Source organism: Centrocercus urophasianus, unplaced genomic scaffold (genome assembly GCF_019232065.1).
Source record: "Centrocercus urophasianus isolate 14NV4802_14NV808 unplaced genomic scaffold, USGS_Curo_1.0 seq_9, whole genome shotgun sequence".
Classification (NCBI taxonomy): domain Eukaryota; kingdom Metazoa; phylum Chordata; class Aves; order Galliformes; family Phasianidae; genus Centrocercus; species Centrocercus urophasianus.
Window position 1 is genome coordinate 40470421 of NW_024885532.1, and position 16028 is coordinate 40486448.

Consider the following 16028-nt stretch of genomic DNA (forward strand, 5'->3'; position numbering starts at 1 on the left):
GCCCAGTGGTACCAGTAATAGGTCTTTGATTTGAGCTCCCTCTGACAGTGACACCAGAAGATTTTTTTTTTCCCATTAATAGTCTTCTACAGATGGCTTTTGCTGCCCTTTGGTGGGACAAACAATATCCAGGATCTCTTTCCTACAAGGAGCCCTAGTGGAAAGCCACTGGATTTTTCACGCCCAGCCTGTGTGTCTGTGTTCACTGCCCTCATTCTGCCAGGAGTGTGGGAAATGAATGTTGAAGACTCTGGGAATCAAATCTCTCAGCCTGAGAACTTATTGGAAGACTCCTTGTATCTGTAATCTGGGCAAGCATTGCTATGCAGTTCTGTAGGGTTAATATAGGTTGGAGTAAGAACTTAATGCAACTATTAATCTTACTAGGACTCCTGGAAGCTGTAGAACATCTTAGAACGTAGGCAGAAAATGTGTTGCATTTGTAACTACCAGAGAATGAACAGGTATGCAACGAATCGGCAGGCTCAAATGCTACCTGTTGATTCTTTGTATCAGAATATTTTGTAGGAATAAAGAATGGGAAAACTCAGGGGACAGGAAAAATAACCTGTAATTACTTGCATTCTTCAAAGTTCTTAATAAGCAGTTAGGGTAAAACAATCCAATCCCAACTCAGGACAAAAAAATCTGAAGTGTTTTCTGTCCTACCTGGCAGTTCTTCACGTGAAATACAAAAATACAACTTGATGGGCACTGCACTGTCCCAGAAGCTTAATCCTTTTAGAGGAATGAATGTCTTTGCCTCTGTGACAGTAAATTTAATATTTGTGGCTTCATGTCTCCTTTTGTTTTTTTTTCTGCTGCACACCACTGTCATTTAATAATTTAATTTAATAATTAAAGTACTTCCTGGTTTAAATTCTGCCATCTCCTCATCAAGATTCAGTTACAGTGCAAGCTCATAGTGCTTAGTGGGGGAAAATTTAGCAGTGGAAGCTCTGAGATGTATGAAGATGCTCAGTTAATGTGTTTAATTAATTGGGGATGAACAGAAAGTTTGGAAAAATTTGCCTCCAAGTTTGCATCTTTTTAGAGATCTGTTCCCAACTAAAGATCATTCCCAACTAAAATGATCTCATCAGGATTTCCATTGTGTGAGGAAATACAACATGGGATGAGTAAATGGTTGTGATATTCAGTGGTAGGTCGGGAAGTGGGTATCAGTGGGTGAACACGAGGAATGATTGCTGCGGAGAAAATAATATGGCAGCAATTCATATATAATTTCTGTTTACTTATTAGAGGAAACCTGTTTTGTTCATAACGTGTATTTGTTAAATTGAAAAGTAAATTTTCATGCATTTAAAATTATGAAAAGGAGAGTAGCTCTTATAGGGTGGCCCTGTTGCACTGGATGCCTGTATTAAATCTCATATCAGTGGGAACCAGAAGTGAAAAGCTAGTTTAATTCAGTGTCCTACCATTTGCAGAATGTAAGCTACCTGCCTTCTTGAAGATAAGCTGAGCTGCGTTTTTAATTCCACTGACTATTCTGACTTCATTACCTGTCTTTATTACAGAAGCTCAGGCATTTTACTCATGTAGACACAGCAAATCAGCTGTCTTAATGTTGAACCATATCCCATATTAGTGGCCTGAGATGAGTATAGACTTGAGAAAGATATGAGAAAAGCATGCTTGTGTAGGAATGTCTGCATACCTTCAGTTTGCATCTTCATTATAGCAACCAAGGCTCTGTTACACTGATGAAACTCAAGATGAGAGCAGCAGAACTATTTGGCACTTACAGCGTGTGTGTTATTTTATGACATTAGGAAGTATTACTTTTCAGAAAGGGTGGTCAGGCACTGGAATGGACTGCCCAGGGAGGTGGTGGAATCACCGACCCTGGGGGTGTTTAAGGAAAGACTGGATGTTGTGTTGAGGGACATGGTTTAGTAGGAGCTATTGGGAATAGGTGAACGGTTGGACTGGGTGATCTTTTAGGTCTTTTCCAACCTTGGTGATTCTATGATTCTATGATTCTATGACTTGGATTTCCTGAGCCCTGCTTTGAAATTCTGTGTTGGTGGCTGAAAAATTACTGCATATGTTTTTCTGTATCCCACATAATACATGTAAAAGGGATGCAGTAATGTTTGTAGTGCCTGTTTCTTAGCTTTGAACTGACGAGCTTAGCAAGCTTATTTGGCTACAGTTCAGACTCAGAGCACCTATGCTACATTTAGGAAAAGCAGCTTTCAATATGCCTGGCTATATCAATGTTAGCAAAATGAGAAATAGCATCAGCCCATGTTCGTGGATTCGAGGGAGAGCCAGGGCTGACTGCTGAACATCAGCTTGTGTGTAAATCACTTGCACGATTGGTTTGTCTGTGATGGAGACATCCAGTGCAATCATAATGGGAAAAGGAAGATAACTCTTGGATTCTGAGCATAATCTGTTAAAAATATATATAAAAATCATGATACTTGTACTGTATACACATTTTCATCTGGGCATCATCAGTTTCTCTTGTCATTTTTACTAACCTATAAATACTGTTTTATATATTCAAAATTATGCAGTTTTCCAGCCAAGATTGGTGCTCTTTAGTAATCGACTGAATATTTCCACTGTGTATACAATAAAGCTTCAAGACTATAAAACGTTATTGTAGAGCAATCTTGTTTATTAATAACAGCTCTTTAAATTCATAAATCAACTTTGAAAGGAGGGAGAAAACGGTTTTATTGTGAGGATATAAAATGTGAATTTTCTCCCTGTGTTTCTAGGTACTCCCATTGGAAAACAGAATGAAGGACACCACACGCTTCCCACTGGCACTGAACATTGGCATGGGCACCGTTATGACCTTGTACATCTCATTAGCCACTCTTGGGTATCTGCGCTTTGGGGATGAAATCAAAGGCAGCATAACGTTGAACCTACCACAGGACCAATGGTAAGTGTGAATGTGACCTCAAAGCCCTTCCCTCCACATGTCCCGTGCTGAAGGAATGCTAAAGACTTTCACCCGCTTAGAATTCATAGTTCTGTACCCACCTATGACTGTGTGATAATTAAAGTCATTGTGCAGTTTGAATGTTTTCCAGAAGTTCATAGAATCATGGAATCCTAGAATCACCAAGGTTGGAAAAGACCTAAAAGATCACCCAGTCCAACCGTTCACCTATTCCCAATAGCTCCTACTAAACCATGTCCCTCAACACAACATCCAGCCTTTCCTTGAACACCCCCAGGGTCGGTGACTCCACCACCTCCCTGGGCAGTCCATTCCAGTGCCTGAAGTTCTGCTTAATTGCCTGATTCCAATGATAAAGACATGGAGGCATAGTAAAATGTGTCATGAAGGATGAAGGATGAAGGAATTCTCATTTATCTGTTATTTTTGCTTTGTTTGTGTGGTGTTACTGCATAAACTTTGTTTGACAGGGTTCTGTTTCTTGAGGCATATTGCTCATAATAAATATTTCATTGTGGCCTTTTGTTAGGAATTTGCATACATTAATAACCACTGTATCCCTTGTGTCTATATGATGCATCTGAGGGGGAAATTACTTCTGCTTGCAATAGCACATGGTATTAATCATTGATAAGATTAGTGAAACGTTTCTTTTAAATGGTAGCTCTGAGGTCCTTTGTTGAAGTTGAATTTCATTTGTTCTCTAAGATGAGTTCTGTTAAAAGGAGGAAGAGGGATGCAGAATAAGGCAAAGTTGCTTGCTTTTTCTGTTGCTTTTTGTGAAACTGAAGCAAACAGGATCAACTTTATTAGCTGCTGCCTAACAGGGCTATTCAAATATGAATTTTCAAATAGCTCTTGGCTACAGTGCAGATGTGATGATATTTATCCTCATGCCTTTACAGACCTAATACAAAGAAAGAGATAATAAAAGAGATGGAAACTGGTGCTCTATAAGGTGGGGAATTGACATTATAAGCTAATAGCCTCAGAGTGGCTGCTCAGGGCTCAGATGTAGAGATAACAAATAGTCTGTTTTCCTCTTACCCTGGATGGTATCCCAGCAGCAGGCAGAACTAGAAGCAGCTCAGGGTACACCCATGGGTTATGATGCGAGATGTTATCTATAGCTTTGCAGTGCTTGGGGTCTACTTGAATGTTATTGCTGAGCAAATGTGTGCAATTAATTGTGCTATCAAAACAAATTTCCACTGAGCCATATGTTGGTATTTTGTTATTTGGTCCTCGCATAAAAGCCAATAAGTGGGTAGGTTGAATGCAAGAAGCAGAGAAATTTTTATAAGAAGGTGGTTGTGCAAATGAGCTTGGATTGTAGCTGAGCAATGAGATTTGGTTAATGTGTTTAATTTCAGCTGGGCAATCCCTGTCTTTACTGACAACAATAACTGACATTCTGCTGCTTTCTGAGTTTCATTTGATGTGTGTGCAAAAAAGCTGTCCAGAAGGTACATGTGGGCCCTAGATCAGTGAAGTCCTTGAGCTCAGTTTAAATAAAGGACTGCTTCTACCCTGGCCAGGTCAGAGCCTCGAGATAAGAGACGTTTTACACTTCCAATTTAGAATGTGTTTTGGAAGGCAAACTGTTGCTCAGCATACTAAGTAAAATATGGAGGTTTTAATTTTTTTATTTTTTTTGTCATCTTTAACATCCACTTCTTTATGAATTCAAAGCATTCTATTTTAGTACATCACATTTTTTTTCTTCATTTACATACTGGTATTTATTTGGTTTGGAATAATAAATTTTCGTGTCCTTGGAATTATGTAGAGGAACTGGTTCCCATTTTTTTTTTCCAGTAAAAGGTGCAACAAAATCCAAAATGCAGCTTGATGAGAGGTGCACTTCTCTTAACTTCTTCCAGAATCTATCAATGTTGTAGAATTTTTTTAAAAGGTAACCTATGGACCATCTTTATCTGGTTGTACTGTAGTAGCAAATTGCCAGTGAATTCAATTTAGTAATGCAAAAAATTATTTCCTAAATTGAACAATATGAAGAGTGAGAAAATGAGTGTGGTGGAGGCACATTCTTGGAACTACTGTGTATTTAAAGCTTTGAATCCTCTTCTTGAAGCTTTGTTATTTTTTAAAATTTATTTTTATTTTATTATATTATTTTTTGTAAAGTTTTGGGGTGACCTGAAGACTGAGGATTAAAGGTTAATTGAGGATAGCTGGAAAGTTTTTTGCTTTTTTTTTAGCTACCCTGTGTACATCCCAGTGTATGGAATGTGAGCAGTGGTGCAGCTGACAGAAACGTGCCCATCTCTTTTGTCTGAATTTCTTAAAGCTTCTGAGCAACCAAAAAAGGGTATTACCAAAGCAGTGGCTTCTAAATTACATGGGGTTGAATGGTTGTAATAGTTTTTTCTATCCCTTTAAAATATGCCTTTGAGACTTGGTGTAGCTGTGTGTGATGATGGTCAAATATTTGATACCAATAATTTAGTTCCTGTTAGCCACAAGGAAGTGAATTTTTCTTCTTTCCACTGATAGACACTTGTAATTACTTCTGTAAATTTGTTCAGATAAAAATTACTGACTTCTTATTGTTTTTTTTCTAGTATTCCTTTGTTATCATCAAAACTCGAAAGAAAACTTGATGAACTGTCTTGTAGATGTGAGAGGAGAAGCATTGCAGGCTGGATTGATAGGGCTATTAAAGCTCATTCCTCTGCTCAGAATCACTCCAGTGTAACAAAACCATGACTTGTGTATAGCACATCCTTCAAAATGCTGAATGATGGAGTCTGTAATCCCCCAGGCAGTTATCTGGGGCAGCATTTCATTTTATCTTCTGTTTGAAGGCCTTTCCTAACATTGAAATAAAACTCACTTGCTGCCATTTAAGCCTACTGGTATTATCACTTTTGTTTGAACATGGCAAAGTGTTTCAGCCTCTACAGCAGTCTCAGCTATCTAAGGAGTTTGTTCTGCCTTCCCTCAGTGGTACTTATTCAGGATTAAACAGTCCTCATCTACAAGCTTTCCCAATAGGTTGTGCTTTCTAAACTTCTACTTTGTCTCATTATAGTTTTATCTCAATTAGCTATATATTTTTTAAGTGCGGTTTTACCAAATCAGTGCTTTCCTAGTGCTGAACATTTGATGTATGTTTTGAGTACAGTTCCTTACAAGTATTATAGGATATTATAAGCCTGGTCTGGTATTCCATGGGGAGGTTGGTGGCCCTGCATGTGGCAGGGGGGTTGGAGATTCATGATCCTTGAGGATCAACCCTGGCCATTCTGTAATTTTGTGAAAAAGGTAGATATCACAGCAGTGTTTTTGTTGTCTGTCCGCCTTTTCTGAAGGTTTTATTTCAATTTATGTGTAACATCTTATATTTTTTTTCAACACTTTCTCCAATTTTTGAAAGTTACTCTGAATTGGAAGCTTGGCTTCACTCATGCTTGCATGAGTGCTGTGTTTGATAATATCCACAGATGGATTATATGTATTCTTTACCATGAGTTTCTTTAAAAAAGGAGCAACTCCAGTACGGATTTGGGTGGAATCACATTGCAGTTTTCTTCTTCTGGAACTGAACCCTGTACTGGAGTTTAGAGCATCTTAGGGAAATGCAGTTACCTCGCTACGTCTGTGACTGTTTGCCAGTCCATGTCATGGTTGTTTTATTAGAATAAAACAAAAAAGCATATAAGGTTCGTGACTAGTTGTTAGGTTTACAAACAGGATTGAATACAAGCTTATATTTTGAGGTATTTCTGGGGATTTTGATTTGGAGAAAAAGAAACAAAACATTTTCTTTTATTAGAATAATTTTCATAGTAACATATTGTAACATATTCTGGCAGTCCATTACTGGCGTAAGATTGGACAATTTGGAGTTGTAGAAGTTGACACTTTTTTTTTTTTTTATTATAAAATCTTTGAAGTCCTATTCAGATGATATTTTGGCACAAAACAGTGTTTTTTCCTATATTTCAGTATTGTGGCCACTACTTACAGGTTGACAGCCTCAAAATATCTGACCCAACTGTACACCAAAATTCCTTAGAATTTTTCTCTTTCCTGATGTGGCATTGTAATTTAATGGTGTTCTGTATTCTTTGTGTTCCAAGAGGAGGTTATAGGCTGCAAGCAGATTGTCTTTATGAATATTTTCCAGCCTAAGAAAGCACTCCTTCCAATTTTGCTAAGTAAAATTTCATGGGATGCCCTCTGCCCAGCATGAAAAGATTTTTAAGGAGCACACTGCCTACATCTTCCTTCTGTTTGGAAAAGATTGTTGTAGTTATGTATTTTTTTTTTACATACCATTTTAGAAAAAGCCACAATCATTAATCAATGTTACTCTAAGGGATGACAATGCTGGTCACTTTACCTGTGTTTTTAGTTAATGACTATGGGGATTTTTGATGAAGTTTACAAAGAAAGAAAAATATTGTACTACCCAGCTTATATTTTGGTAGAGCTGACAGCTTGTTAATATGTGGAATGTTCATGGGTGAAATACATGTGAGATAAAGAACCTGGATCTAATTAAAAATATGAGGAGTCTACCTGCTTAGCTATTAATTAGTTCTCAAATGTCAAATGATAGAAAATACTTTGAGAGGAAAAAAAAGGAAAGCTAATTTTTTATGAAGAATTTGTAGCTTACATGATTGTATGTAAATGTTTTGAACAGGTTGTATCAATCGGTAAAAATTCTGTACTCCTTTGGGATTTTTGTGACCTATTCGATCCAGTTCTACGTCCCTGCAGAGATCCTCATTCCAGCTGCCACCTCCAAAGTGGAGCAGAAGTGGAAGTTACCCTGTGAGCTCGTGGTGAGAGCACTGCTGGTCTGCTCAACCTGTAAGTATGCACAGAACATCCAAAACAAGTTTGCTATTGCATGTGGCTGAGGCCTGCTTATATGTGTATGTTGTGTTACATATTTTTCTGAAGTACAGCAAATCTGAATAAGTTTCAGTGATTCAGTATGTTTTGATTTTCATGAACATGTGAATCTAATGTTGCATTTATATTTTAAGCATGCTTTTCTTTGTAGACAGTTTGACAGCCAAGTATCTTTGGTCTGTAATAGTCTAAAGCAGGTAATGTGAAAATAATTTTCTTAAAATTTCTTTATTAAGAAATAAATACGTATTTCCATTTCATGTCAGTGTTCCTCTATGCTATCTCAGTATATGCTGCTGACAGAGAAATCCTTCTCTTTGTTTTGTTGGCCTGAAAATTTAAGGCAGGCATAGATCATAGAATCATAGAATCTCTCAGGTTGGAAAAGACCGTAAAGATCGAGTCCAACCACAACCCAACCATTCTACCCTGACTAACAACCCTCTGCTAAGTCATGTCCCTGAGCACCACATCCAAATGGTTCTTAAACACATCCAGGGATGGTGACTCAACCACCTCCCTGGGGAACCTATTCCAGTGCTTAACAACCCTTTTTGTAAAGAAATGTTTCCTGAGATCCAACCTAAACTTACCCTGGTGCATCTTGAGGCCATTTCTCCTCATCCTGTCACTTGTCACTAGTGAGAAGAGACCAGCCCTGCTCTCGCTGTAAGCACCTTTCAGGTATTGGAAGAGAGCAATAAGGTCTTCTCTGAGTCTCCCCTTCCCCAGACTGAACAGCCCCAGTTCCTTCACTGTCTCCAGCTACTCATATTCTCCAAGCCCTTCACCAGCCTTCTTGCCCTTCTTTGGACCTGCTCCAGCACCTCAATGTCCGTTCTGTACTGAGGTGCCCAAAACTGAACACAGTAATACAGGTGAGGCCTCGCCAATGCCGAGTATAGGGGCAGGATGACTTCCCTAGATTATAGATGTCTGCTCAGATTGTTTACACAGAGGGAGGGACACTTATTTGAGATGCAAAACTACTTCAGAGCCCTGCCATCTCTGCTCTCACTGTTACTCGCTCTTCTGTGGACTGTTATTTGCACCCCCTGCTCTTTCCATCCCTCCTGTTGCCTCTCTGTGTTTCTCACAGCTAGATGGAGTGCTGGGGACAGCAGTAGCAGTCAGTAACGCTCACTGAGAGGTGAGCATGGTCTCAGCCGTGTCATATTCCTGAAGGAGATAAACTGAGGAGGAAGTGAGGTCTTTCTTTACAGCTCTCATCAAAAGTGCTTGGTAACATTCACACCTTTTCCCAGAAGCACTATCAGAAGTGGTTTCCAGTGAAAATTCTTGTCTTTTTACTAAAAACAGCTGTTTAAAAAGAATGAAAAGCTCCAGTTAAGCAAAACATGCTAAACACTGCTTATTAGTGGAGGAAAGTATTGATGGAAAAGACCAATTTAGTCTTTGATTCTGTGGTGAATGCTAAGCAGTGGTTAATGGGCTGGGCTGCAGCAAATAATTACCTGTTAAGGAGCTTGAACATGCAGTGAGATTGTCTTAGAAACAGGCCTGTTAAAGGAACTGTGTGATGTTGGTGCAGTTTAATTACTGAAGTAAGCAGAGGGAAATACCATTGATCTCATAATGTGCTGCTCTGAAAACATATCTACTATATTAAAAAAAAAAATTAAAAGAAAAAAGACGTGAAATGATTTCTTGTGTAAGGGAGTGCAGATCTTCCTGAGGCACAGTGTAGCCTATGTAATCTCCAAGGAACTGATGTGGAAAAGGAAATAAAATAGCTTGAAATGCTGGAAGAGGAATCTGTAAAAGGTGAAAAGAAATGGAAGCAAATCAGAGTGGGATGGGTATTTTGTGCTTGTTTTGAAAATGGACCAGTTGCCTATTAGGTATAATTAACTACAAGTGGGTGAATTGGGACAGAAAAAATAGAACATGGGCTATAGTGTGTCCCTTTCTCCTAGAAGTACGTTGGTATCTATCCTTCTTCTTTTTATTTTCAGACAATTGTCCATTGTGTTTTTTCAGATATTTGTTTCATTACAAGACAACATGTAATAGTGGCTTTTTTTTTAAATAGACATAATAGATATTTAAAATGATTTAATACAAAGTGAGTGTTACATCTCTATTTTTTTTTTAAATTATGCAAAATTTGACCTAATTTGTGTCAGTGCAGCTTATCTGTGATGCCAGTCTGTAAGTGGACCTGCTGCAAACAGGTATTAAATCATTTGCTGCAAGGCACAGAAACATCTTAAATGTTTAATTTTTGCAAAGCTATTGGATGGTCAGTTGTGTTTATCCTAATTGTCATTTCATTTTTGGCCAAGTGGTTTATACAGATTCTGTGCAGGCTGGTACCTGTAATACTTCTTCCACCAATAATATTGTGTGTAATCTCCCATTTTTACACTCATCTGTGTTTTCCATTGTTCACTGAATTGCATTTTCATTGAATTTTGGTTATAAACCAGAGCTGACTTAAACAGTGCTACGAATCACTAACTGCGGAACATGCTTTCTAAAATGGATCAGAAAGTGCTTCTGTATTAAAAACAAAAAGTCTGAAAACTTCAAAATTGAGTTTTAAAAGAGAAATATTTTTTTATCAGTGACAAAATATGTTGTAATGTCTGGACCGTTCAGAGGTCACACACTGATGAAAAGGACTCTGCCTGCTCAAAGAAGTTTTCTATTTAGAAAGATATTAGCCATGTTGCTAATAGCACATTAAGAGGTTATTTGAAGAATCACTTTCATTATTCCTGATTTTTTTTTTTCATTTCTCAAAAATCTATGAGGTCATGGTTTTATTACTGCAGTATATCATAAAATTTGCTGGGAAAATGCATACTCTAGACTTGTTCTCTTTGGTTTGGAAAGGTTTGTTAGAAGGAAGGACAACAATTGACTGGAGGAGCAATGTGAATGTGAAAAGCCATGCACCCTGGCTATTGTTTTTCACTGTTTCGTTGTTCGCTTTTTGACACCTTGTACTACGGGAAGATGGTCACAAATTTGCTTTGTATTTCAAAATTGTATGTTCTGCTTCCTCTGCTAGTGTTTCACAAAAGACACCTTATCCAAAGCATGCTATGTAAAATACTCTTCATCCTTAATGTCACTCATCTGAGCCAAACCTTTGAGCCTGGCTCAAGGAGAGGAATGCATCTGACTGTGGGTTGGCTGTAGGTCAACCTAAAAAAAAACCTTTTAAAGCTGTTTAAAAGGTTGTAATTTTTACCATATTAGAAGGGAAGTAAGTTACAAATAGATTTATAAACATATATATAGGTTTAATAAAGTGATAATAAAGTAATAAAAGTGATTGCTGTAACTATCTGAAATATCAGATCTGTTCCTAGCAGTGTTTTCAATACTTTGACAGTATCATTCAAGGTAAGAGAAAAAACTAAGGGGTATTTTTGCTGGGAGAGTGCTGGGCTGCCAAGAACATGATTTTCCTTTAGTTATAATCCCTTATTTGTGTTTTTTGAATGAGAAAACCGTGCAAATAATTGTTTGGGTAGAAATGCAAGTTATATACTTTTGAGATAAAAGAAAAACGAGGGGAGAGGTAGATTTCCACTTCATTTGACATTGAATGCTTCTCTCAATTTCATTTGCAAGAAACGTGCATCTCTTCCTGCACGGTGAAAATTGTTGCAAGTTGAAGAGTCTTGCTGTAATACTAAGCCCTTGTTTTACAAACTTGGATGAGTACTTGTGCACTGGCTGGGACTGGAGGGATGAAGTAGACTTCAGGTCAAAGTCCAGAGCAGAGCTGCAAACTTAGTTTGGTCTTTTGTATTAGCTGCTGGAGGCAGGTGGGATGTGGTGCTGTGGATAGGAAGGCAGAAGTACAAAATGAAAGCTGGGCTGAACATCACTGTGGTGGGGTGAAGTAAGAAACTGTGAACAAATGCAAAAAGAGGTAATGGGATGAGAGCCAGCTCAGGATCTGGAAAGCACAGAGATGTATGGAGGCACGGTGATGTGTGGATTGCCCTCAGGCTGTGGCTGGAAGGTTATGAGTACAGGAAACCTCCGGGCAGTGCCTGGCAATCTCCAGCAGCTGCCTGCACTGCAGCCCTGAGTGGAGCTTTGCCAGCTGCTGTCCTTTGGTGAGTCAGCTCAGCTCATCCTGGATGGTTCAGAAAGACCTCTTGTATGACATAAGAAAGACAAGAAATCTGGCTGATCATAGTCAGGTTATGTAACTACATCCTTGTAGTTTCAGTAGATGCTGTTGCTGCTGCATTTGTAATTTTATTTGAAGTGTAAATGCTTTTCATTTATTTTTCTCACAGATTTTAGTTTGTGCTCCTGGTATTTGAAGTTATCTCTTCAGCACTTTGAAATATTTGTTGGGGTGGAATTTTTATAATATGAAAGTTCTCTTGGTGATTTCACCTCTTCAAATGCGTCACAGAAATAGTTTGGATCTGTGCGTGCTGTATATGCTTGGATTATAATGGGGCTTCATGGGCAAACCTTGCTGTGGTTCAGCTGAGTTTCTTATGTGATTGGGCTGCTGTTACTGCACACTGTGACTGACTGTATGAGTGTGAAGCCTTCTAGTTTATTTCTGAAGAATCTGGAGTATCCTGGCAGAATTTTTAATAGCTCTGTAATTCTGTTAATGTCTTCAGAACTGAAGAAGTTTTAGCCTTTTGACGGAGAGAACAGGACAAAAATGTTCAACCCAAATGACTCCTGTTTAGTGAATAGCTTGAAATGAAACGCAGTTATGTCATGAAAGTATTTCACTCTTCTTGCTTACCTGACAGTAAGATCATAGTAACTCTGTAAGGGGAAAGTACGGAGAGGTTTTGTTGAGCCTTCTGTGTTTTCCTTCTGTGAGTAACTTCAGAATATGCTGAGCACTCTGTGATTGAGAGAAGATCTAGAGATCATCTGCTTCGACTGCCAGCATGACTCAATATTGGTGCTAAATAACAACAAGCATACTCGCTTCTGTTGATATGTCTCAGTGGAAATTGTGATAAATACATTTTAGGATAGAGCAAGAATGTGAGATTTTTAATGAATGTAAATTTATTACCTACTGTCTAGCCAAATCTTAATCTTTTGTTTCCTGCCAGAAGGGTACTAAAGATGAAACTGCTTGCTGGAGGTGTTGGAAGAATTACAAAGAAATGAATTATTGAGAAAGGAATAAAATAGAGAAGAACAATCTAAGCAGTACTTAGCTTTTAAAGACTAAGTTACTTTTGATTTATTACTTACAAGATAGTAATGAATAATTGTTTTGTGAATTGAGAAGAGCTGCTGAAGAGCTGCTGAAGCATGGAGAAACCTGGAGCTGAGAAGTAATAGTATCTGTCATCTGCACAAGAAATAAAGACATATTTTTCAGGGCTGTATTCTCTAAGCCATGGTGCTCCTGTTAAAATGAAGAAATAACACATTTGAATATGGATGTTGAGTTATTAGTAGAATCATCATCTGTTTTGATTGCTGGATTGAAAAGAAACAAATTTGAATGGCTGATCCAGCTGAGCATGAACTGAGCTATTAGTGAGCTGCTTTCCATTAAAAAAAAAAATTAGCCTGAGCTTGCTGTGTAATTTTACCGAGAGAATAAATTCATTATTCAGTTCAGTTTATCAGTTGTGCTTGTCTAAATATTTCCCAATTTTAACTCTACTTGCTGCTGAACAATTAGACAGAGGAGAACATGGTATTTACTAGATCTGTTACACTGTTTAACACATTGTGCCAAAAAAATACTTAGAGTAGGTGCACCATAGGTAAAATGGAGAGATTTAAGATCTCTATATGCTTAATAAGTTCAAACATTTTTAGTTACCTGTGCTACAGAAGCAGTGTTAAGGACAGGTTGAAGATCCATAATCCTGTTTGCAAGGTAAAATTAAGTGGCAGTCTGTGCTCTGAAAGTTTTAGGTGACTAATGGCTGAGATGCAAATAGAACTGTTTTAACACAGAATAATAGGGTGGTTTAGGCTGGCAGGGATGTCAAAGACTGTTCAGTTCCAATCCCCTGCTGTGAGCTGGTTTACCCCACCAGACCAGGCTGCCAAAGGCCCCATCCAACCTGGCCTTGGGCACCTCCAGGGATGGAAGGGACCATAGCTTCTATGGGCAGCCTGTGCCAACTTCTGTGTTCGCGATGCGTTTGCACCTGGAATAGCCATCCTAGCAAGACTCCTTATAAGCAGGGGAGGGCACAGTTAATCTACTTTACGTACTCACTCCTGGATTGGGCCAAAGAAATGCTTCTTTCTTTCTTTGATCTGTAGAAGGAATGTGGGTGAGAAATGTGTCAACATCTGTTATGGTGAATTTTTCTTGGGAAGACAGAGAAACAAAGCTGACTATTAAGCTCAGTTGTAAGCAGCTCAATTCTGTCTTCCATACCTAGCAATAATTTTAAAAGTAATCATGCCTACTTTCATTTTTTATTGCATTTTGTATTTTTCATTTGAATGTTTATTATGAAGCAGTAACATGAAATATCTTTATCCCAATAAACAATATGTATTTGCTTTAGTTCTTTATCAGGAACTGCTGATCCAAAGTGCAATAAATTCATTACTTCTTATCTCTCCATTATTTTGACCCATTATATTTATGCATGGTATGACTCATAAGGGAATTTAATTTATGGAGTGCATTCTTCAATGTCTTTCACGAGCCAGTGATGATCTGACATGCTCACTAAGTGGAGCGGCAACTTCTACACGTGCGCCCTGTGCATTTTACATCCTGCAGTTCATAGACTTGAGATTTCCTTAAGATCCAAAAATTCCTTGGGATGGAGTCAAAGAAGACAAGCTGGCAAGCACTCTTCTTTCCAGGCACCCAATTCAGAGGAAGTTGATAGCATTAAAATCTCCCCACTGTTTTCATAAAAGCTTTCACTTTTGATGTGTAACAGCACAGAGTTGTAAAGATGTGTTAAGTGTATAGCAAATATTCAATAGCAAAAGTAGTAAGGATGCCATGTTATGCTTAATCTGCTGATCTGACTGAGGTATTATAGCAAGTAATACTTACCAAGTGATATCACATTCACTTTTTAATCCTTCTGTTTTCTATGTAATGATGAAGGATTTGTCTGCCTGCTGTCCTTTTCTCTTAGTGTGCAACAGAAAAATCTTGAACAATCCCTGATGTTGGAGTATTAAGCAGCAGGGAGACACTTGAACATGGGGCAGTAGTAACAAATACTTTTGAATCAGTGCTTTAGCATTAATTTTTTTAAATCACTTATTGGCTTTAAAGCAGTATGTAAATGGTGCATTGCAAATTTGTAGGGCTGTGGACTTCTTTGCTCACAGAAGTGAACTTCTAAATTGATAGGACAATACACAAGACTGCTGATTAACAGGTAATTCCCTTAACTGCAGGTGCAGTGTGTGGATTTCTCCCTGCTAATACCTATCACTATATCCATCTGCAGTGCTGCTGCCATGCTGGCACAACTGCTCATAGGATCGGACTGCATAATGTCTCAGTGAACTGATCTGGCCTGAAAGCATCCTCAAGGTTTTTTCTTTCTTCTGTATTTTCCCTCTTGTCTCTTCTTGTCTCCGCTCGTCTCCTCTCCACTCCACCTGAAATGTACCTAAACCTGATGTGCACTGTGGCCCCCAGACCTTTATACCTTTATGGAACCATATGAACTGTATTCTGCAGTTCAGGAGACAGAGGGGGAAGAACAGGATTATCTTTGGAGTGTAGTTTTATCATACATGATTCAATTTACCAACTTGCTACTTAGAAACATAAATATCATGCTTTTCTCTCCATCCAAATCTGGCATGCAGTTCCATCTCTTCCTCATTCTGGCTCTGGCATTTCTTCACAAAAGAGCAGGTTGGAATCATTGATCAGCACAAGACCCCACACTGTATTTAAATATGTTGCATATTGTTTGACTCAGCAGATGTTGGGGTGTATTGTGTTTTGATTTGCGGTAATTACTGACTGGCGCTGTTCTGCAACACTGCAAAATATAAATAATCATAGGATCCTAGAATGGCCTGAGTTGAAAAGGACCACAATGATCACCTAGTTTCAGCCCTCCTGCTATGTGTAGGGTCGCCAACCAGCAGACCACGCTGCCCAGAGCCACATCCAGCCTGGCCTTGAATGCCTCCAGGCATGGGGCACCCACAGCCTCCTTGGGCAGCCTGTTCCAGTGCGTCACCACCCTCTGTGTGCAAA

At 38.5% G+C, this 16028-nt stretch overlaps 1 protein-coding gene across 4 annotated transcripts in view; it reads left to right on the plus strand.

Moving 5' to 3' along the window:
* Positions 1-16028, plus strand: part of SLC36A4 (solute carrier family 36 member 4) — a 98289-nt gene that overhangs the window by 35906 nt on the left and 46355 nt on the right. For 3 of the 4 annotated variants that reach the window (XM_042839266.1, XM_042839268.1, XM_042839270.1), the window contains 2 exons: positions 2757-2926; positions 7623-7792. In XM_042839266.1, coding sequence (XP_042695200.1) covers positions 2757-2926; positions 7623-7792 — 340 coding nt within the window. Of the gene's footprint in view, positions 1-2756; positions 2927-7622; positions 7793-15115; positions 15164-16028 lie in introns of those variants that run through there. The other variant, XM_042839267.1, reaches the window with a different exon arrangement.